This window comes from Acomys russatus, chromosome 30 (assembly GCF_903995435.1).
Source record: "Acomys russatus chromosome 30, mAcoRus1.1, whole genome shotgun sequence".
Taxonomy (NCBI): Eukaryota; Metazoa; Chordata; class Mammalia; order Rodentia; family Muridae; genus Acomys; species Acomys russatus.
Genome location: NC_067166.1, coordinates 2,659,068 through 2,680,793, shown reverse-complemented (window position 1 = coordinate 2,680,793; position 21,726 = coordinate 2,659,068). Strand labels below are relative to the sequence as shown.

Genomic DNA, 21,726 nt, shown 5'->3' with positions numbered 1-21,726 from the left:
AGGTCTATGTGACCTCACTGGCCAGCAACTCCCATAGAGGTAACACCTGTTCCTGACATGGACCAACAGCCTCTTAACCAGAGAAAAGTCATTTCTACCAACATCAGGAATAAACCAAGGACATCCACTCCCCCTCTCCTGTTCAACGTAGTACTTGATGTCACGGGAAAGAGATAAGCGACACAAAAAAGAAAGGAAGGATCCAAAGTATCTTTATTTGCAGATGATATGAGTCTCAAACATAAAGGAATAGACAGCCTCTGCCAGAAAACTACACTTGGTTAACACGTTCAGCAATGTATCAGGGTACAGAATTAAAACAACAAACACACAAACACCCCAGTAGTCCATCTATATGTTGACAAGAAAAGTCTTGGGGGGAATAATATCATTAACATTGACCTAAAAAAGTTAAAGTATCCTGGAATAAATCTAACCATGGAAACGAACAACCAGTACAATGAAAATTTGAAGGCACTGAGGGAAGAAATCGAAGAAGATGCCAGGAAATAGAACGACTTCCCACACTCATGGTTTAGTAGGATGAAGATGGCCGTCCTAACCAAAAGCAGTCTCACAGAGTCAATGTAACCGCCTTCAAAGTTCTAATGCAATTAATTATCCACAGAAACTGAAAAACAAAAAAACCTTAAATTTTATATGGCAACTCAAAAGACCCAGTATAAGTCAGAACACTTCTCTGTGGTTTATGAAGACGGAGAGTGACAGAAGGTAGAAAGAGCATCAGTTGAGCCTTCAAATCTTCCTGTAACTGCCAAGGCCACATGCCTACTGGACAGAGTTACAGCAGCGTTTCGGGGTGGTCAGTGTGCGCCCTAGCGTTCGGAGCATGCTTCTCAGTAGATCTTTCCTCTGTGTCCTTCAACTACTGAGAATTACAGGAGACAGGTAGGACAGCCTTAGGCTCTCACGATTCTGTTGAAGTTGCAAGAAGACTTTTCTTCAGCTTTGCCTATAAAGGGGAGAGTAAGGAAGAGAACCAGATCTGTGTTACAGAAGACTTGTTCTTCAAACAAATGAAGGGAGTTAAGGATCCGTCAGACCCTAGAGCACTGTTGATCATTTAAATGGTTTGTATACATGTTAGTTATAGTGTGTGTGTGTGTTTCTGTGTCTGTGTCTGTGTGTGTGTGTGTGTGTGTGTTGAGTTTGTCTACAAATGTAAGGTTCGTAACATAATTCCCTGTTCTTCTGTGATGAGCAGAACAGTCCAGTGCCCCAGTAGAAAAAAACATCACTTTGGAAAAGCCTTCTGACCTGGAACTCACGTGTCAGTTCACAAAAGCTGATGATTTGAATTCAGGGAATGTGACCTGGAAAAAAGATGATGAACTCCTTAATGATACTGGTGTTTTCAATACAACGAAAGTGGGAAACACCTTGTACAGCCAGTACAGGTATGTACATAATAAGGGTATACCCCGCCCGCCAGTCGGCTAACTACACATCTTTCCACCCATTAAGCTTTTCTCCCTTTGCAACCATTTAAATGCTAATATTCTAATGTTCATGTGTACAGAATTGTTTGTTTTAAATTTGTGATTAACGGCTGTCTTCATTTTTATTATGTATTTTTGAGAAATAAGCTTGTTTTAATAACTCTACCTTTCCCTAGGTTCATCGTTTTTAATAGCAAACAACTGGGAAGTTATTCTTGTTTCTTTGGAGAAAAGGTCAGAGGAACATTTAGTATCAAAGGTCAGTATTTATAACTTCAGAATTATGTTCGTAGCGTCTCATGTCTTCAGGATTTTAAGTAATTACTTTAGTAATAAATGCAGACCAGATGAAAGAAAATCATTTGCTTTTCATTGAGTCCCAAGTCCCTTGACCATAGTCTTGCCTTTCCCTACCCACCCCTTTTTTATCTCTTAGTTTAAAATACAGATTTTAGTTTAGTTAAAAAGGCCAGCTGCCACGGTTTTCATATATCCTATAAATACCTTAAATTTACTTATTAATTAATTTATAAATAAATTTATAAATCAATTAATTAATTAATCAGCTTCCAGCTTTGAGAATAGTCATCTAGGTTGTAAGTCCCTACATTCTTGGATGGAGGCGTGATCGCCTATCAGTGGCTTCCGTGGCTTATGTACCTCTGTGATGCCCAGTGGTGCCTGCGCTTTGTGTCGTCAAGTATCCGTCATGTGTCTCCCAGGCACAGAGATGCCACTTGTGACCTGCATCGTTGGGTGATTTCACCATCAGTGTTCTTTGTAAGCCCAGCGGTGTAGTCCTCCACAGACCTTGGTTGTGTGTCAGACGCTGCCTGACTGGATTCTGAAAGCATGGATGCTGTACCCCGGCTCATCCATAGCAGGATGGCATGCCTCCCCACGATGTGACTTCTTACTGGGCCACTCCCACATCCTTCAATTTAAAAAAAATTTTTTTATTCCAACTTGGAAATTATAATACATCCTTGTAGTGGTATCCTTTTGTCTTTCCAGCTGCAGCAATTGGCATCATGCTCGGATTTCATTATGTGTACTCTGTCTAGTCCTTTCCTCTGCTTCCTGACTTGCCTTCAGCCACAACAGTCATGATGTCCTTTCCTGCTCCCCCTTCCTTCTTAACTTCATTTATTTATTTTTATTTTTCATACTTTTCCATCCCTTTATCCCCCCTTCTCTCCTATTCTTCCTTTTATTTTCCTTCCTATTCCTTATACCTTGCTACCTCCTCCCCACCCCACCCCACTTTCTCTCTTTTCCTTCCAATGAACAAAGGAAAAAAATGTAGACATTTCCACTATGTAAATTAAGGTTGTCTTTTCTAGTTTTGTGGGAAATGACATTGGTAATGTGATAAGGGTTGTGTTGAGTCTGCAGACTATTTTAGTCATGAAGCCACTTTCAGAACTTTAATTCTGCTGGTCCATGAGCACATGGATCATCTCCCATCACCTAGGGTTTTCTTCAGTGAAGGCAAGTTTCTTCAGTTGTTTCAGTGTAAAGGTCTTTCACCTTCTTGGGTTACTTTTAGTTTATTTATTTATTGTTGTTGTTGTTTTTTACTGCTATTGTGAGTGAGATTGTTGTGTTGATTTATTATCAGAATATGGAAAGCTACTAATTTTGTATAGATTTTTGTGTCTGCTCTTTTGTTCAAAGTATTGATCAGGTTTAAGAATTTTCTAGTGGAGTTCAGAGTCTTTTAAAAGTCTTACCCTCCACCTTTTTTTTAAAGGATTTGTTTATTTATTATTTATATAGTATACTGCCTGCGTGTGAGCCAGAAGAGGGCACAGGGTCTCATTATAGATGGTTGTGAGGTACCACGTGGTTGCTGGCAATTGAACTCAGGACCTTTGGAAGAACAACCAGTGCTCTTAACCTTTAAGCCATCTCTCCAGCCCTTATCCTCCAACTTGTATCCCTTTTATTTCTTTCTCTTGTGTTGCTTTTCTACCAAGTCTTCCAGTTCTATACCGAATGAGAAAGTGAACACCATTGAGCCAGCTCCAATTTTTAGTGGGGGTGCTTTTGAGTTTTTCCCATTTAGAACACTGAGAGGCTTTAGAATAATAAAGGATTGCCATATATATTATTTTCATTACTTTGAGGGATGTATCCTGTATTCCTTGTTTCTTCATGGTTCTTATCACTGAAGGGGTGGGCCAAAACAAAACAAAACAAAACAAAACAAAACAAAAACCAGGGAAGTGGAATATTTATAATCTTAAAACAGAAGAAACTATTTTGGCGTTGGTGAAAGCGCCTAGCAAGAGAGTAGGTGGGAGAGGTCAAGACAGAACAAAGCAACCAAGCAAAACAATTAAAAAAAAACCCCTAGAGTGTAAACACACACACACACACACACACACACACACACACTAAAGATATTAGATATTGTGTATTGAACGGTGGAGTTTTGATAAGCCCAGTCTTGTGTGTGTCTGTTGTAGGCACCCATAACTTCTGTGATTTTTATGAGTATAAATTGTCATGTCTAGAAGGCAGCATTTTACAGCATTCCTTCGCATTCTCTGGCTTTTACATTCTTTCCACTCTCCTTTTTTCAAGGGTGTTCGAGAGTCTTGGAGGGGTTGAAACAGAAACATAGAGAGTTGGGAACACAAAATCACTTTTTTTCAGTCTTTGACCAGTGAGGAGTCTCGGCATTAACCACTGTTCATTGTGAAAAGAAACCCCTCTACCAAGGCTGAGAACAGCATTGATAGCTATGTGGGCATAAATGTAGATTTTTGGGACACAATTTGAAGATATGTGTGTTTACTACTGCAATTAAAGGTTCCCCCCAGGGCCTCTGACTCCCAGCCTCAGGGTAATTATCTATCTATATCTATCTATATCTATCTATCTATCTATCTATCTATCTAATCTATCTATCCCTATTTTTGAGACAGGGTCTCCTGTAGCCCAGACTGTTCTCAGACTTTTATGTACCCAAGGATTATGTTTAACTTTAGATCTTTCTGCCTTGGCTTCCCAGGTGATAACAGACATGTGCAAACACTTACCTCCATTACAAATTTTAATCATATCTTTCAGGGCGGCAAAAATCTACTGCATATTTACTTTTAAAATTTGCTTGAAGCAGTTTAATTCAACTCATTTGTTTTTAATGCCCACTTAACATTAATGTAACTTTTAAGTATGATCTATCTGTGAAGATATTTATAAAATTAATAATTTAGGTTGTTCTGGAGAGCCCTTGCTAAGCATAATCTTTCTCTGTAATTCATTTAAAATAGATTATTGCTTGGAGAAATAGAATTTTGTTTGAGTAAAATTTAAAGATATTTTACAGCAATTTGTTTTATAGTTATTATTTTATTAGGTCTATTAGGCTTATGTAACAATGTATATTTTTATAAATATTATTGGCCTGGGTTGCTTATGGTTTTCCCTAGGGAGAATGATCTTTGTTTATCAGTATTCCAAATGAATATGGGCAAGAAGCTAGTTTTATCCTCTGCTGTAAATTGAGCAAGATTGCTCTTTTTCTATTTCTCCATTTTGTTTTTTTGTTTTGTTTTGTTTTCTTTTTTCTTTCTTTCTTTCTTTCTTTCTTTCTTTTTTTTTTTTTTTTGCAGTAAACTGCATGAGTCAAGCCCAGCTCATGAGCATACGCCCTGGGGACAATTTGCCCAGCTTCTGTTTTTAGGGGGGCTGACCATTGCATTCCTGTGACATGCTGCTGATGAATAGGATGGAAAGATTGTCTTATGCTGACTCTGTGGCTGGCTGTGGATGCCAGCCTGAGTGAGCAGCAGAGCAGCAGGATGGCTGCTCTAATACGCAGGAAACCATATGCCAACCACGAATGATGGCGTGCCTGTTAACTAGCGGTGGGCCAAGTATCTTGAGAGAAAGAGAAAGCACCTGTAATGTTCGCATATATGTATGTAATCTCATAATAAGCTGAGCAGTGGTGATGCACCCCAGCACTCAAGAAGCAGAGGCAGGTGGATCTGTGAGTTCAAGGCCAGCCTGGCCTACAGAGCAAGTTCTGGGACAGCTAGGACTATACAGAGAAACCCTGACTCAAAAACCAAAACCAAGTCTCCTAGTAGAAAAGTGCAAAAGTATCAATGGTGAGAATTCAATAAGACACAGTGTGTCTTGAGCCTGGCTGTGGGCTCGATCACCATCTGTCCTCCCTGAGAACTTTCCTGGTCACCCACAGTTGTATTAGCTGCCTTTGCTGCGTGCAATAATGTGTAACTGCTCTCGAGATAGGCATGACCTTGGGGGCCAGTGCTCGAGTTTGTCAGTGTGCAGTTACGGAGCTTTATTTTGGTAACTTTGGGAGAGCTGTTGCTTTTCACTGGGTAGACTCAAACCCATGTTTCTAGATAGTACTTTGAGTTAGAAGTGTCCCCCCTTCCAGCCCTGAGACTCCCACATGTCCCACTTTGTTCAAACACTAAGATGGTGCGTTAGAGTGATGTCACTCTGTCCGCGTATCAGTACATGTTTGTAGACATGCGTAGTGGCCCAGAACAAACGGATCCCCAGTATAGTTTAAAAAAAAAAATCTACATCAGAAGTGGTAGCTTCATACCTTTAACCTAAGCACTCTGGAGGCAGAGGCAGGTGGGTCTCTTCAAGCTAGCCAAGGGCAGCTAGGGTTAGCCCAGTGAGCCCCTATCTCAAATTTATATATATATAAATAAAACGTAATATATATTACATATAATAGCATTATGTTTTATTATTATATTGTATAAATAAATAAATAAATAAATTAAAAAAAAAAAAAAACCAGTTCCATACTGTTGTTGGTAGTCCTGCCGAGCAGAGAAGATTTGATAGGAAGCTGGACAGCTTTAGAAAAGGCTTGTTAGCTAGGGATGGTGGTGCACACATTTAATCCCAGCACTCTGGGAGGCAGAGGCAGGCAGATCTCTGTGATTTCAAGGCTGGCTTTGTCTACAAAGGAATCCTGGACAACTAAGGCTACACAGAGAAACTCTCAAAAAAACCAAACAACCAACCCCTCAAAACCAAGAAAAAATAAAAACCTCTAAATCTCTGCTTGATCTGTGGCACTTTTGCCTAAGAGACAGTCGAGACACAGAGACAGAGGGGAGAGTAAGAGATGGTTCAACTTCTCTTGTCTGCATTACCATCCGATGGCACTTATTTGGACTTCAGACTTGTAAGCCGAAATAAAACCCTTTCCTCCCCGCTTTGCCTTTGGTCATGGTGTTTTATCACAGCAACGGAAACCCTAACTCACACACGGGCCAAGTTTGGGTCTAGAAGATCAAGAACCCGGGAGAGCAGAAACTGTGGCCCAGACTTGTGCTTGGCTTGAGAATGTGCCCTACAGAAACAGTGCCAACCTAACGGTGAGCTGAGCCTGCCACGAGAAGTCAGTGAACTAGGGCTTTAAAAGCTCCCATTCTAGCTGGGCATGGTGGCTCAGGCCTTTGATCCCAGCACTTGGGAGGCAGAGGCAGGCAGATCCCTGTGAGTTCGAGGCCAGTCTGGTCTACAAAGTGAGTCCAGGACAGCCAAGGCTACACAGAGAAACCCTGTCTTGGCAAACAAAAAGTTCCCTTTCTGCTTTTCCATTTGTGCCTTGAGAGGCCCCTCCATTTTACGTTTGGAGGGGACCTCATGGCTTCAGAAAAGGATGGCCAAGTTCTGATCCATGCCTGAGCTATAGATCTCTAATAGGCACCTCTTCCAAAATAATGACGAGCCCTCTCCGCCCTGGAGGGAACCATGAGGCACCATACCTCACTCCAATTACAGCGAGCACCTCACCAAGTTCTGCATACTCTGTGAAGGAGCCTAGTGAGGAGGTTGTGTGCAGCTGGGAGGGCGAAGGTGCTTCGTCAGGGTATCTGGGAATGGCTCAGCTCCCCACTTTCCAGTCTTTCCTCCCCATGACAAAACCACACAGATAGGGAAACACGCATAGAAAGGGAGCCAAGTCATGTGATTGCTGGCCAGCCAGGAATACAAGCCTTGCTTATATTGTAGCAAATCTTGGGAAGACTTGACAGCATGGGCAGCTAGGGTGTACTAACTTTGATCAAAGTAGATTAATCTGCTCTCTACAGCCTGAACTCAGCATAAGGTTTGTGATGATGGAGAGGAAAGTGCTTTCATCTGGTTGGGGGCAGGGAACAGGGGTGGTAATTTATGTCTCCAAATCCCCAGTTCTAGGAAACAGACCAGCCAGTGCGCTGTTACATGAGCAAGTATTGTCAGTTCCAAACTGTGGCTAGAAACAGGGGTGCTGAAGGAAAGAAAGCAATCCACGGAGAGTCTCAACAGAGAAGAGACCTCAGTCGGCAGCCCAGCCCGGTCTTAGGCGGCTCCCACCATCAAATTTTAGTGAAGAACTTGACCCTGCCGTAAGAAAACTAAATCAGAATAGAACATTCTGGGGTTCCGTTTAATTGAGCCTTTAATGTTTCCACATTTGGTCGTTTCCTTTTCCTAACAACTTAAAGTGCACTTGTTACATTAGTGCCCAGACAGATGGTCTGTTTTCCCCTGGATCTGGGAATTGCTTCTCGTTTTCTCGTAGGGTTAGTTTCCTCCATTTCGGAGTCCTGTGGATTTACACGAGTTCTGAGGGGGTAGCTGGAGACCGCGGATGTTGGACTAAGCATGTAGGAGTAGCCAGCTTGGTGTGAGAGATGGTGTGAGAGATGGTGTGAGAGATGTCTCTTCACCGTACTCATTTTCATTTAAATTCATTTAGATTGAAATTGTTTTCTTAAGTTTTTAGTTTTTGGCTTTATCAAATTACTGCCTGCACCTTCCCCTGTAATTTCTCATTATAAAAGCACATATTGTTCTTGGTTTTTGTTTTTTGTTTTGGTTCTTTGGTTTTGGTTTTTCGAGACAGGGTGTCTCTGTGTAACCTTGGCTGTTCAGGACGCTCGTTGTAGACCAGGCTGGCCTCAAACTCACAGCTATCTACCTGCCTCTGCCTCCTGAGTGCTGGGATTGAAAGCGTGCACCCCCACAGCTAAAGGGGATTGTTTCCTCTTTACTCTTAAGCTTTGTAATGCGTGGCATGACCATTTCATGTATCCTTCCCGCCCCCGCATGCTTCAGAGGTCCAGAGGGAAGATTGCTTTGCTCTTTTAACCAGTCGCGTTTCTTGTTACTGGTAAGGGCCTCGCTCGGCATCCTGCCTTCGATAGTCATCGTTTCTGTTGAACTGCAGCAAGCGCGCAGAGCCTTCTCCGCACTTGGCCGTGTGGCCTCAACAGTAGTACGGTGTGTCACATGGCTCCCGTGTGCAGTTGGCGCCTGTGTGATTATCTGGGTGGACCAGGGCGCTCACCAGGGTCTGGAGCTAACGCTCCCTCGCTCTTCTCCTTTCCGTGTCGCTCTTCTTTATTCATCTCTCGTTGTCGGCTCCTTTTCCAGGCGGTCTGCGTGGCTCACAGGGAGAAGACTCAGTTTAACGCCCTCTCTGTTCCTGGGTGACTTCAGACATCTGCACAGTTCTCTCGTCTTTCTCCCGTAGAGCTTGTCCCTCCTCTGCCCCAGAAGGCTGGCTGGCCTAAAAGCCGCACGGCATGGTACTTGCCCTTTTCACTACAGATACAGGGCGCACAGCCACTAATTTCAGGGAAGTATGATAAGGGAGCCGTATCAGGGCGTAACCCCAATAAAAGCTGGAACTCTGTGACAGTTATCATGTACCACGCACTCTCCATTTGATGAGCTCTTGTTTAGCCCTTTACAACAAATTGGAGGAGTATAATGTTCTGCTCATGAGATCCCTGTGTGTATCACAGTGGTCATATATGCCACATATTTATTTCCTGGCCCTAAATCGTATCTTCATCACATTGTTATTTGAGAGCTGACCCCTTCCAACATTTATGTATGCCTGACCTTTGAAGATAATCATTAGGATCTACGGCTTAGCAGGTGTCAGAAAGGTGTGTGCGTGTGAGTTAGTTAGTGAAAGGAGCGCTAAGCTCTACCATTAGGGCCAGCCTACCATTTTCTTCTGGGGTGGATAACCAGAATCCACTTTAGTCTGGTTAAATAGACTCACCTCTAATCATGTCCCGTAGCAGTGTCATGCAGTGCTTACCTCCATGCAGTGCCTAACAAGTTGTTTACATCTTTGGTCTCTGTAAACTGTAGATCATTTAGTCTAGTCAAACCCTGTTTTCTGTGGTCAGGAACCAGTGTCTTAGTTACTTTCTGTCACTGTAATGAAACACCGTGCCCAAGGCAACTTAGGTACGAAAGAGTTTATTTGGGCTGATGTCCCATGTCCCATGTCCAAAGGTTTAGGATGTCGTCATGGCAAGGAGTGTGGGAGGTGAGCAGCAGGCATGGTGGCTGGAGCACATGCTAAGGGCTCACATCTTCATCCTCAGGCAGGAAGCAGGAAAAGCAAACTCAAAGGTCGTAAGTCTTAAAGCTCTTCAGCGACAGACTGCCTTTAGCAAGGCCACACCCTAAGCCTCCCCAAACTGTCACCAACTGGGGACCATATATTCACATGCCAGAGACTATGGAAGACCCTTATTTTCCAAACCATCCCAGCCACTGATTCAGAGAACGTCCTGCTTGTCATTATTTGACTATTGAAGCGCTTATGTCTTCGCAGGTGGCGTCCTTCACCTTTCCTGCCTCTTTACTATTGATCGGCCCTCATTACATGCCGCTGATCAGCAGGCAGCCCGGGAGGGGAGGACGAGGATGATATGTATACTTGTATCAAAACCAATAATTTGGGTTCATTTTAAACAGTGAGAAACAGAAGGCTTGCCTCTGTCCCTGGTACATTACTCAGCTAGGGACAGAACCCACCAAAAGAAACTCCGTTGTGGATCCTAGTCTGGTTACTAATGTCATAACATCTCTTTCAGTTGTTACCCATTTCCACCCCTTCCCATTGGTTATGTAAACAGAAAATTCAAGAACCCTTGGGTAGCTTATTTAATCTAGAGACTGTAGCAGTTGAGAATCTTTCTAATCTCTGCACTGCAAGTTAAAATTATCTATAAATTTTAACACCACAATACGACATTTAGACATTGTAGTTTTATCTATGTTGTTTTCTTGCTGTTTATATCCTCATAAACAGAAAATAAAAAATTTTAAATTTTAAAATTAGAAAAAAATAATAAAATCAATGAAGGTAACCTTTATGCTCCATCTACACAGTGCGAATGATGAGGGCTGAATTCACATCCTGCTTTTTTGTGGAAGCTTGTGTCTGTATGTTGGAGTTTCTTTAAGGGAATTGTTTCCTGTCTTTAAGTATTACTTATTTTTTCCTGATTGTGTTTTCCTTAACATTGTTGCTAATTGTATGTGCTTCAAATGTTCCTGAGTTAAGACATTTGCCATCATTAACGTTAGTCTATGTCCTTTTAACATGATAATGTAAATATTTCTAAGTCTCATTTGCTTCTTAAGCTTTTCTTTTTTTTCCCCGCTTGACAGTGCCGGGATGCAGTGGAGCCGCACACCAGGCAAGCCCTCTCCCTGGAGCCACATCCTCGTTTTCTCTCAGTTGTCCCTTTGTTCCTGTGTGTTATCATTTTCTCTGACTCTGCTGGCTTTAAAAAAAAAAAAGTGCATCAATTAAGAATTTTTTTTTTTTTTTAGCCTGAAGATGTTGCCTTTTTACTGACCCTGACATTGAAGGCACTGTTCCAGCATGGTAGTCCACTGGAAAAAAGAACAGCCTCGAAAACAGCAAGCTTCTGTTTTAGCTCAACCTTTTGATAGTTTGGAACGGTTATAATTTTCGTTACTAGGGACAGTTCTATTGGAGTTAGCCAACCGCTGCTGTTAGCACTACAGCTGATGGTCTCCTAAAGGCTACAGGTTGGCTTCTTTTTAGGTACAATCAAAACTGCATGGAGAAAACAATGCTTTAGTAAGAAAACGGAGGGAAGGAAATGTCCTTTTAAAATCAGTACATTTCTTTTATTTAAACAGTTCCAGTAATACGCATTAATTTTTTTTCCCTCAGTACCCAAAGTTCATGGGAAAAACAAGCCGTTGATCACTTACGTGGGAGATTCTACCGTGCTGAAGTGTGAATGTCAGGGTTGCCTGCCTTTAAATTGGACGTGGTACATAAGTAATGGAAGTGTTCAGGTAAGGTTAGAATGGTCGACATGCTTGCCATTTAAGCTCCAGGACCAGAGAGAATTTGGATCCCCTGTACCCATGTAAAAATAAGGGCATCACTGTAATCCAAGTATGAGGGAGAGGGGAGACAGGGAAACCCCTGCTTACTGCACAGACTCAGGGAGAGACTTCCCCTCAATAGCAAAATGGACAGCAATTGAGAAAGGCCCTTGATACTTACCAGTGGCTTCCACATACACATACACTCCACACAGATGTGCTTATTCACCCACACAGACACGTATAGACACGTGCAAACATAAAAGATCCTTTTTTCTCCGGTGTCAACAAAACAAAACAACAAACCTTTTTTTTTTTTTAATTAATTAACACAACCCTTTTTATCTTATACATAAGATTGCAGCTGACACAAAATTCTTAGGAAAACTAACATTTCTGTTTTAATGTGTAATTACCAAGAAAGCACAGTGACAAATAAATGGAGTTGTCATTGGATATTCTCTGCGTATTACATTTTGTGCGAATTACTTCTTAGTGTTTGACTAGCTCATACTTATTATTATTTTTAGGTTTTACAGTTCACTTAAATTCTTTGAAAGAAGACCACAGTTCATTTTCAGGATGGGCATGGTGGTGTGTGTCTATATTCCCAGTAACAAGGACACTTAAGACAGGAGGATCATCACATGTTGAGCCTGGACCAAAGAAATGGTGCCATGTAAAACCAGGCTAGCCAAAGCTGCATAGAGCAAGGCTCTGCTACAAATCAAAGTTAAACACTTTTGCCTGGTGTAGGGGCATATGCCCTGTAACCCAGACCTCTGGGAAGGTGAAGCAAGGTCATCACTATGTTTTCAGGCCCATGTGCAGAGTGTTTGATGGTATCCCACACAATATAATGAGCCAAAACCCCAAACATTTTTAGTTGACCAAGTTAGAAATGATTTTGTCACAAAAGCCTCACTTCTTGGCAGTTTCTAGGGAAACAGAAAACAGCTTCCCGGTCTCCTCTTCCAGCTTGTCCCCTGACATAGCTGACACAGGATGTATTGTAGTGTCACCACTTGAAATAAAAATGAATGGAAATTGTTGACTCTGTTTCTTAGCAATTAAACTTTATTATGCAACCCAACTAGCTTATAAAAGAAGGAAAAAGGTTAAAGGGACGAAAGAGTGAACCTTCCGGTAGCCGTTCCACGGGACGGATCCTTAGGTGTCTCTCTGGCCGGCGTGCTGATCCAGCTTGTCCGCTGCTCCTGCACGCTCTCCCTGCAGCCGACTTTGTTTTTTTCTCCCTTCCCCAACTCCCTCAGTCACGTGGGAAGGACCGGCTCCTTCTCCCGGTGAGGGTCTATTAGAAAGACAATAGACCAGGTGGGGTTCCCAGGTCTGCTTCCTGAATTCCAAAACCAGGATGGCTCCACTCAGTCTGTCACAAGGTATTCATGGGGTGCCCAAGGGTAAAAGCCCGCCAAGACTGCCCCCACCTGTGACAAAGCTTACTCCTTCCCACAGGAAATTTGGTCACTGAAACTTAGGTCTTAGTGTTGGTTGTGTCATTGGCCCTTTGGGGGCCATTTCAGACACTGGAAAGGACTGCATTTCAAGGCTTCTATGTCTAAGACAATTGACTTCATCAAGCTGATGTGATGAAAACAAGAGGATCCATTGAGCAAATTCTCGCTGGCTTCCTGTCCCCTCCCAGACAGCCTCAAAGGGCTAGAAACTCAGTGCTCTAGGGCTGCCCTTATTTTGCCGTCATGCTAATGAGTATTCAAAGTAAACTCCTATTGAAGAGAAGCTGACATTCTATATGGAACACATGAAATTGAACAGATCCTTCAATGAGGTATTAAATTTCCCCAGACAGAAACTTGACGCTGTGGAGGGCCTGGGAAGGAGGCAGGTCCAGTTCTGTGATAATACTGCTTTAATGTTTTATGAGAACAACACTCAGTCATACAGGAGTCAGCTTAAACAACGAATCCTCTGCGTTCAGTCTTACTGATGATTAGGACAGATACCTGCAAACGCGTTTGAAGCATAAATTGTAAAAAGAGATACCAGCTGCAGTATTTGGAAAAGGTAGCCTAAATAGTGCATGCGTTCATAAGAGCGGGCAAACTGGAGCCCACATCAACATCCTCAGAAGCCGTACAAGTCCTTTTCTGCATCCTTGTGCCTTTTTGGGTCTGCCGTATGAATCATTATCTTCTTCCTGTGTTGCTGAGCCTGGTCATGACCAGCTGTGCCGCAGGGGCAGCGAAGGGCTGACGGCTCAACATTTTACACCAAGTCCCATTTCAAAATGTAAGTCGGGGTCTGTATCAGAATTAGATCTGAAGTTCTTTCAAATTCAGTCCTTTGATTTCTGGTCTCTTGATTCATATGGCAGTTTTTGTCACGGACATCCCAGGCTGTGCTCTCTGCCTTCCTGTGTACAAAGAGATGGGTCACGGATCCCCACCTCCCCCGCAGCTACATTTGCAGAGAATTCTTCCTTGGATAACCTCTTGACAACATCTGTATGCAGATTAGGATTTATTGAACCCTTGCAATTGAGTGACAGAGCGGTAAAAGCACCAAATGTCCTGAGAATAAAATTTAATTTAAATAGATTAAGTATAACAGCTTCCGAGTATGACTTTGTGAGCCCGAGGAAAACCCGGCAGATCTCAGAAGTCAGTTCTACCTGAAAGAGAAAGAAGCTGGGGCACAGGAGGAAGGAACAAGGTCCGAGACACCACAGAGAACTGACCCCTGAAGGTCCTACTTACCGTTCATTAACTGAGATGCCTGGGAGATATCAACTCCAGTTACAGTGCAGGGCGCGCTATTATTAGGTCAGTGATCTACCCTCAGAGGAATGGCCAGAATAAAATATTTAGAGGTATATCGGTCCCTTTTGTGCTTCTCTGTTTATGGAGAGTCGTATCTGAGAATGAAAACCCAAGATGACCAGAAAAATGGTCTTGAATTTTCACCTACTATTTACTAATGATGACCTACACACACACACACACACACACACAGACATACACACACACACGCACACACGCACGTGCACACACACACACACACAGACACACACGAAGGCTCAGATATTCAGGACTACATCCCGACAGCTAAATAGAATTTTTTTTCCCTTGCTTCCTGCTAGAATGAGCAGCCGCCTGCTATGCCTTTAGAGGTCTGTTTTATATAACGTCTCATACATTTTAATATGCCCCTTTCCAGTAAGTGGTTTTGTTGGCAACCTTCTCTCAGCTTTGTTCAGAATTGGATCACGTGGGAAATGCCTCTCCTTGCGCTATGTGAGGATGTTAATGTCCCCTTGCATTAGGTTCCTGTTGATGTTCACATGGACGATAAGTACATTATAAGTGAATCCCATGCTAACCAGACAAAGCTCAGGATAAAGCATCTTCTGGAGGAAGACGGAGGAGCCTACTGGTGCCGCGCGGCCTTCCAGTTAGGGGAGAGTGACGAACAGATGGAGCTGGTCGTGCTGAGCTTCATGGTGCCCCTCAAGCCATTTCTGGCGATAATCGCTGAGGTCATTCTCCTAGTGGCCATCATTCTGCTTTGTGAAGTGTACACAAAAAAGAAAAAGAATGACCCGGGTAAGATGTCCTACTTCTGCGATTACGTCATTGCTTGATTATGATAGGCATTGCGGCTTACCCATCATAGGCACCTGTAAGCTGTGGGGAAGGCCTGGGGAGACGGCTCAGTGGGTCAAAGCATTGGTTGAACAGGTGTAAGAACCTGAGTTGACATCTCCAGTGTTCATGGAAAAAACAACAGATGCATGGTGTGCGCGTCTTTTTGTTTGTTTTTCAAGACAGGGTTTCTCTGTGTAGCCCTAGCTGTCCTGGACTCGCTTTGTAGGCCAGGCTGGCCTCGAACTCACAGAGATCCGCCTGCCTCTGCCTCCTGAGTGCTGGGGATTAAAGGCGTGCGCCACCATGCCCGGCTAAAAAGTCTTTAATGGCATCATAATTGTGAGGGGAAAAAAAAAATTCCCAGGTTCTCAACAGTTCATCATCAGAGATTCAGGTAAAGTCTGTCAGTCATTCTGTTAAGAGGGAGCAGAGGGAGGCACAGCTACTGGCGGTGGTGTGTCTCCCCTTTCCATGGAAAAGTGTTGTTAGGGAACAGGCTGAATTGAACATGTAAAGACAGCACCACCGCATGCTCAGTCATCGTTTCTTTTCTGTTTGTTGTCATACAGATGATGGGAAAGAATTTGAACAAATTGAACAACTGTAAGTATTATTCTTTGCACTTGGATAACACGCTGATAAACATGAAGCTACATAAAATGTTTGCAGCTAGGCATAAGAAAAACCACAGGAATATGCTGCTCTCTGTGCACATCTGTACACATCTGTGTGATGATGAAGTTTGGTACCCAGAGTCCACACCCTCCATCACTTACTGCTCTGTGCTACTGTTTTTTTTTTTTTGTTTTGTTTTTTTTTTTGTGCTACTGTTTTTTGTCTCTGCAAAATGTGTTCGTTGTGCAGCATGTGTTCATCATGCTGTGGCTACATACATTTGTTGAATATGTAATAATGTATGTGTGTAAATGGTTAGGACAGGCTTTGGTTGGAAGTTACCAGAAATGACTATTGACTCTTTACCTTGGTTGTTATTTTGATCACTGACAAAAACTTTCTTAAGAACACAAAGTTTGGGCTGGAGAGATGGCTCAGAGGATAAGAGCACTAATTGCTCTTCCAGAGGTCATGAGTTCAATTCCCAGCAACCACATGGTGGCTCACAGCCATCTAGAATGAGATCTGGTGCGCTCTTCTGATCTGCAGGCAAATATTGCATACATAATAAATAAAACCTTAAAAAAAAAAAGAACACAAGGTTCTTGAGACTAGAGAGATGGCTTAGTGGCTAAGAGCACTTGATGCTCTTCCAGAGGACATGGGTTCATTTCTTGTCACCTACATGGCAGCTCATAACAGTCTATAACAACAGTTTCAGAAGGCCTTCCAGAGCATGTGCATAACAGTGGTATACACATAGATGCAGGCGGAATGTCCATATGAAGAAAAACAAACCAATGCTCTGGCCTCATTAGATCCTCAAAATCCAGAACCACATAGGTTGGGACTAGGCATCTGGATTCTCTGAAATCATCTTCCGGTAGCTCTGGTTCTGTCACATGGAAAGTCACTGGCCTAGGATGTTATGAGATTTACCTTGGAGAAGATTCCAGTTTTGTTCTCTTACAGTTCTCTCTCTCTCTCTTTTTTTTTTTTTTTTTTTTTTTTTTTTTGGTTTTTCGAGACAGGTTTTCTCTATGTAGCCTTGGCTGTCCTGGACTCACTTTGTAGACCAGACTGGCCTCAAACTCACAGCGATCCGCCTGCCTCTGCCTCCCGAGTGCTGGGATTAAAGGCATGCGCCACCACGCCCGGCTCTTACAGTTCTCTTAAGAGTAGAACGTGAGGTTAGTTGGGGATAAAATGGCCAAGGATCTGCTTTGCTTTGGCCTTGGTGGCCTTGGTCCTCCAAACATTAGAGAATTAAGGTGCCCAAGTCAGGGGATGAAATCTGAGGACAGCCAGTGGCTGTGAAGCAAGGTTAGAGAGCAGACTAAGATAGCTGAGAGGTACCCATGAAAGGGAGGCCACCCGTCTGTTACCAATGTGAGGGGATGCTGGAAGTTGTTTTTCTAGCAGCCCCGAGGGCCATGGCCTGTGAGCCTGGGTCACATGAAAGAGCAAGAGGGATTCGGGGTATCGTGCTTTGCAAACTCGTAGCAGTATTTAAAGAGGCATTTTAACTCAGTTCATACATAGTAGGTAAAATGAACCAAGACGTGTGCTTCCAGGTGAAGGGCATGAAGTTGTAAGTTGAACTTTAGATCTCCCCGATTCCATTTGTTGGCCCTCTTTCATGTGTTTTTTCTAAAGTCATAGGAAGTGTAACAGCCATCCATGTATGTGAAGATGATTCTGCCGTGCTGTGTTGCATCTCTTCCTCCAGCTGCCCTCATGCCCAGTGTCTCTGACCGCTCCTGTGTAGTCAATAGGGCACGGATCTGCATCCTAATTGCTAGGCTGACAGAATGAGTTACCAGTTCCATGTACTATAATTTCTATTCCATAGCTTACCCCACTTAATGCCCCCCTCAAACATCTTAAAAGCAATGCCAACGTGATTCAATTTTCAATATTAAAAAAAAAAAGGACTTTCTTTTTATTTTAAATTGGAATAACACACATTATGTTTTCCTTTTTTTTTTTTTTTTTTTTTTTAATTACATCGCAGCTATCACTTGAAAATGCCTTACTTTTAGCCACCAGCTAACAAGGGTATTTTATACTCATTTAGATAAACCCTTGCTATGGTTCATTTTTGATACCCTAGTTAATTTTGGTACGAACTATTTTTTTTCACAAAAATTTTTCATATGTTATACATTTGATATATTTGACATACACCCTTTATGTGTTTTTAGTATGTGTTTTGGTTTCTTGGTGAAAGAATGATTTAAAAAATAAATATATAATATCAAAAGCAGTGACTTCTCTCAAGGAACTCAATGAGTACTAAACTCCTTTAATTGGTTCATTCTCCCACGAGCCGGCACGTCTACACTTCAGTTGGGACATCCATGGTTAGGTGGCTGGCTCCACCGGGCGATCGTAACAGCTCTGTGAGCGTAAGCCTGCCCACAGCGTCTCCACTGGTATCCACTGTGCTCAGTGGTTTTCTCCTGTTGTCATGCTTACAAACCTCAAGCTCGCCCTCATAGTCTGGTTCTGAGGCAGGGGGCCACGTGCAGCTTGTAGTGTAGGGCAACAGCCATCAAATTATGGCGTCTACCACACACAAACTGGCAACGCTCCTGATTGTTAACCTGCACGTTTCAGAGCAATGTCAGTTGGTTATGTACTTGCCCGTGGGCCCTACACTCGCTTGGGAAGAATCGGGTGCCTCTCTGTGTAGACCAAGCTATCTTTGTTCCCACGCCTGTGGCGGCAGGTCCACCCTAAGCAACGGGATAAAGAAAATCAGCCATTATGAGCAGAACACTGTTGGGAAGAATGAACTCGGTCTGCACTGACATCTTAGAGTTTACATTGAACTATGGAAGCACGTACTGCATTGAGTTGATTTTACGCATTGTGAACATCTGGCGTTTCCTTTTTGTTTTTGACACAGGAAATCAGATGATAGCAACGGTATAGAAAACAATGTCCCCAGGCATAGAAAAAATGTAAGTTACTTCTAAATTATAGTAAAAGGTGAAATTCAATATACTGGGCTATTAAACATTATCCTTTTTTGGTAAGATTCATAAAAGACCAAGTTCACTGTGTACTTGAATATAATAGTAGAAAATATGGACTTATAAAAAAATAACAGTATCCTTTTCTGCTGGACAATACGTGTTCTCCCGTCTCAGCCTCCTGAGTGCGGGGATTACAAGCTATATGGCACCATACCACCTTTATTTCATGGTCTCTTTTTATTTATATAAATATGTATGTCTTGTTTCCTTGGGCTTCTTTTAAAGGTTTCATGTAATTTTTAAATTCTTATCTCAGACTTTTGGTATTCGATTTCATTCCCATACATTTCCATATAGTCAATGTGATAAATTCATCCATCACAGCTAACTTCCCTGATTGATTTGTAATTGTCTTAGTTTATCAGTGTTGGAACCTGCTTTGCCAGGAGCTCAATTTCCAACACTTGTCTGCTCTGCCAAAATGATAGTAAGTTTTTATAGGATAACATGACAGTAACCGTTTCATTCTTTTCTCTCCTTAACTCAGGAATCTGCGGAACAGTGAATACGTAAGGGAACATTTCTCCTTGGGAGCATGTACAAAGAATTTCTATCCCGACTTTCTTTTAAGAACATGAATTTTAGATTTTTTAAAAGAAAACCACCCTCAACGTGCACAGCAGTAGTTTTATAAACAATATAGGCCATCTCTTGCCTAAAGATGTATTTTCATTTTGTAATTGTTTTTCATTAAAGCAAGGAAAATTGTTTCAGATGTATTCTGTGGGCTGCAACCTAGATAATAAATGCTACCCTGGCCTGGGAGATCAGGGGCACAAAACAGACACCAACAAAATAGGTTAATAATCCACAAATAAATATCAGTATAAAGATCTCTTCATTACCAAAGAATTTGTTAAAGAGAAATCTTTTGCCAGTTGTCTTGAAAGTGAAAGTGCTTTCCCCAGTCGTGCCTAATTACCTATAGAAGTTAATTACCTCTAGAAATGTTTATAGCAGCTTTCACGTGACATGCACCCTTCTGCAGTATCGAATGCCTTTTCTCTAGGACATAGAAGCTGTTCTCTTGATAATGGTGGCTACTCTGCAGACACTACACTAAGAAGATACACTTCCGCTCCATAAACAATGGTGTGCTGCCTGCCGCATAGGCAGCACAGGCCCAGAGCTTTGCGGCTTCTCACACTTGTTACTGCTTTTCCAACTCTAAGCCGGAGTGCTTTTTGGTCTTAAGTAGGACATTTCCGTGTTCTTCAACACAGGGCTTGGACTTCCTCGGTCTTCTTGGTATGTATGTGTCAGAGTGCAGATCCATGTGGCCACCGCCCAGCACCGCTAACCCCGTGCCTTTGTGCTTCATGGATTCTGCATTCTGTTCCTTGCCATCTGGTTTCTGGTACCATAGCTGGCTTAATGTTAAAAAAAAAAAAAGCGTTATGTGTGCTTCCCAATAGTAATCCCTTTGACTAATAGGAGTGCTAGTGTACTATTTTTTTATGTTGCTGCAAATGCCTTAGACCCAACTTCAAAGACGTGACGGAGATGTTTTATAAATTCACTAGAACCAAATCAGCTCAACTTTGAATGGGCGTGGAAAGTTGTCAGTGACTTTAAATGAAATAAAAAAGCCGTGCCTTGGATAGGAGGTTGGGTGTTCCTTGTGTTGCCGGGGTTTTGCGGCACCCTGTTTCAGAGGAACAAGGCTAAGGACAATGAGAAAGAGGGACCAACCTGGGATGGTAATTTAAAAAACAAAAACCCATGGTTCTTAGTGATTGAGGGATTGGAGGCTAGGTAAAAGAATCCACAGTGGACACCATCGAGGTGTATGCCTCGTGTGTTAGTGAAGAAAAGTGTCAGATTTCTGGTAGGAAATTTATGTAACACCTTGTCTGATGCTTACCAGCACTTACTGGCAAGAATAATATATGGAAAACCGTCATGGCAGCTGCTTACTGTTTTGTTGGTGAAACAAGATTCAGTTACTTTCTAAGAGGACATTTTAACTGCACATGTGGATTTTATTGAGCTAGAATGCTCCTCTTGGTGGGAGATTTCTATTCTTTTCTCAGTCTCATTTAGCCACACATTTGTTTTGCCTTAATTCATGCTTAATTTGGTAAGGTCATCGTGGTGATCTTTCGAATTCAGAGAGTTAAGTCCAACTCAACGGTGTAACTGATCGGATACATCCAAAACCCAAAGGAGTAAGTTTTCTTGCAGGATTCATCCATTGACTTTGCCACTGCTGACTAACTACGTTTAACTAGGTTTCATTTAAAAAAAAAAAAAAGCTACCCAGAGGTAAAATAATCTGAAATACTTAATGTGCTATTTATTCTCTTAAACAAAGATAAGTTACCTCAGGAACTTTAAGTAGAAAAGTCCTCAAATATTTTAAGTTGGATTTTAGCCTTTCCGAGTCTCTCTGGAGCACTTCTGGAAAAGTTACTCCATGACGGCTAGATTAAGATGGAATGTTTGTATTAACTCGCTTCTCTGGGATGATAAGTGGGCTGTCTAAGAAGCGACTGTAAGCTGAGTGCAAACAACAGAGGCCGAAGCAGGAGAGCTGCCCAGAGTTTAGACACCTGGGAAATTCTATTAATCTTTCCAGTTGATGTCGTTTTCAACATAATAATTACATTTAATGATGCCATAAAATTTACAGATAATCTTAAATCCAGTTTACACTAAAATATGTGTCCCCTTTGTAATCTGCTTTTTCCCTAGCTAGCTATTCAAGTTGACACCTGGAATTGTTACCATCTTTTCCTCTTTGCTTCCTTGGCTGGGAGTCCCTGTTCCTTTGACCTTCACTGGCCCTCTCAGTGCCTATCCCCCCTCACC

At 42.3% G+C, this 21,726-nt stretch overlaps 1 protein-coding gene across 1 annotated transcript in view; it reads left to right on the top strand.

Moving 5' to 3' along the window:
* Emb (embigin) overlaps positions 1 to 15,904 on the top strand; it is a 37,135-nt gene extending 21,231 nt beyond the window's left edge. Inside the window, exons 3-7 of the mRNA XM_051172388.1 lie at positions 1,226 to 1,418; positions 1,637 to 1,719; positions 11,473 to 11,600; positions 14,938 to 15,217; positions 15,829 to 15,904. Of these exons, the coding sequence (XP_051028345.1) occupies positions 1,226 to 1,418; positions 1,637 to 1,719; positions 11,473 to 11,600; positions 14,938 to 15,217; positions 15,829 to 15,866 (722 nt within the window). The 3' untranslated portion in view covers positions 15,867 to 15,904. The remainder of the gene's footprint in view (positions 1 to 1,225; positions 1,419 to 1,636; positions 1,720 to 11,472; positions 11,601 to 14,937; positions 15,218 to 15,828) is intronic.
* Positions 15,905 to 21,726: the final 5,822 nt, after the last annotated feature.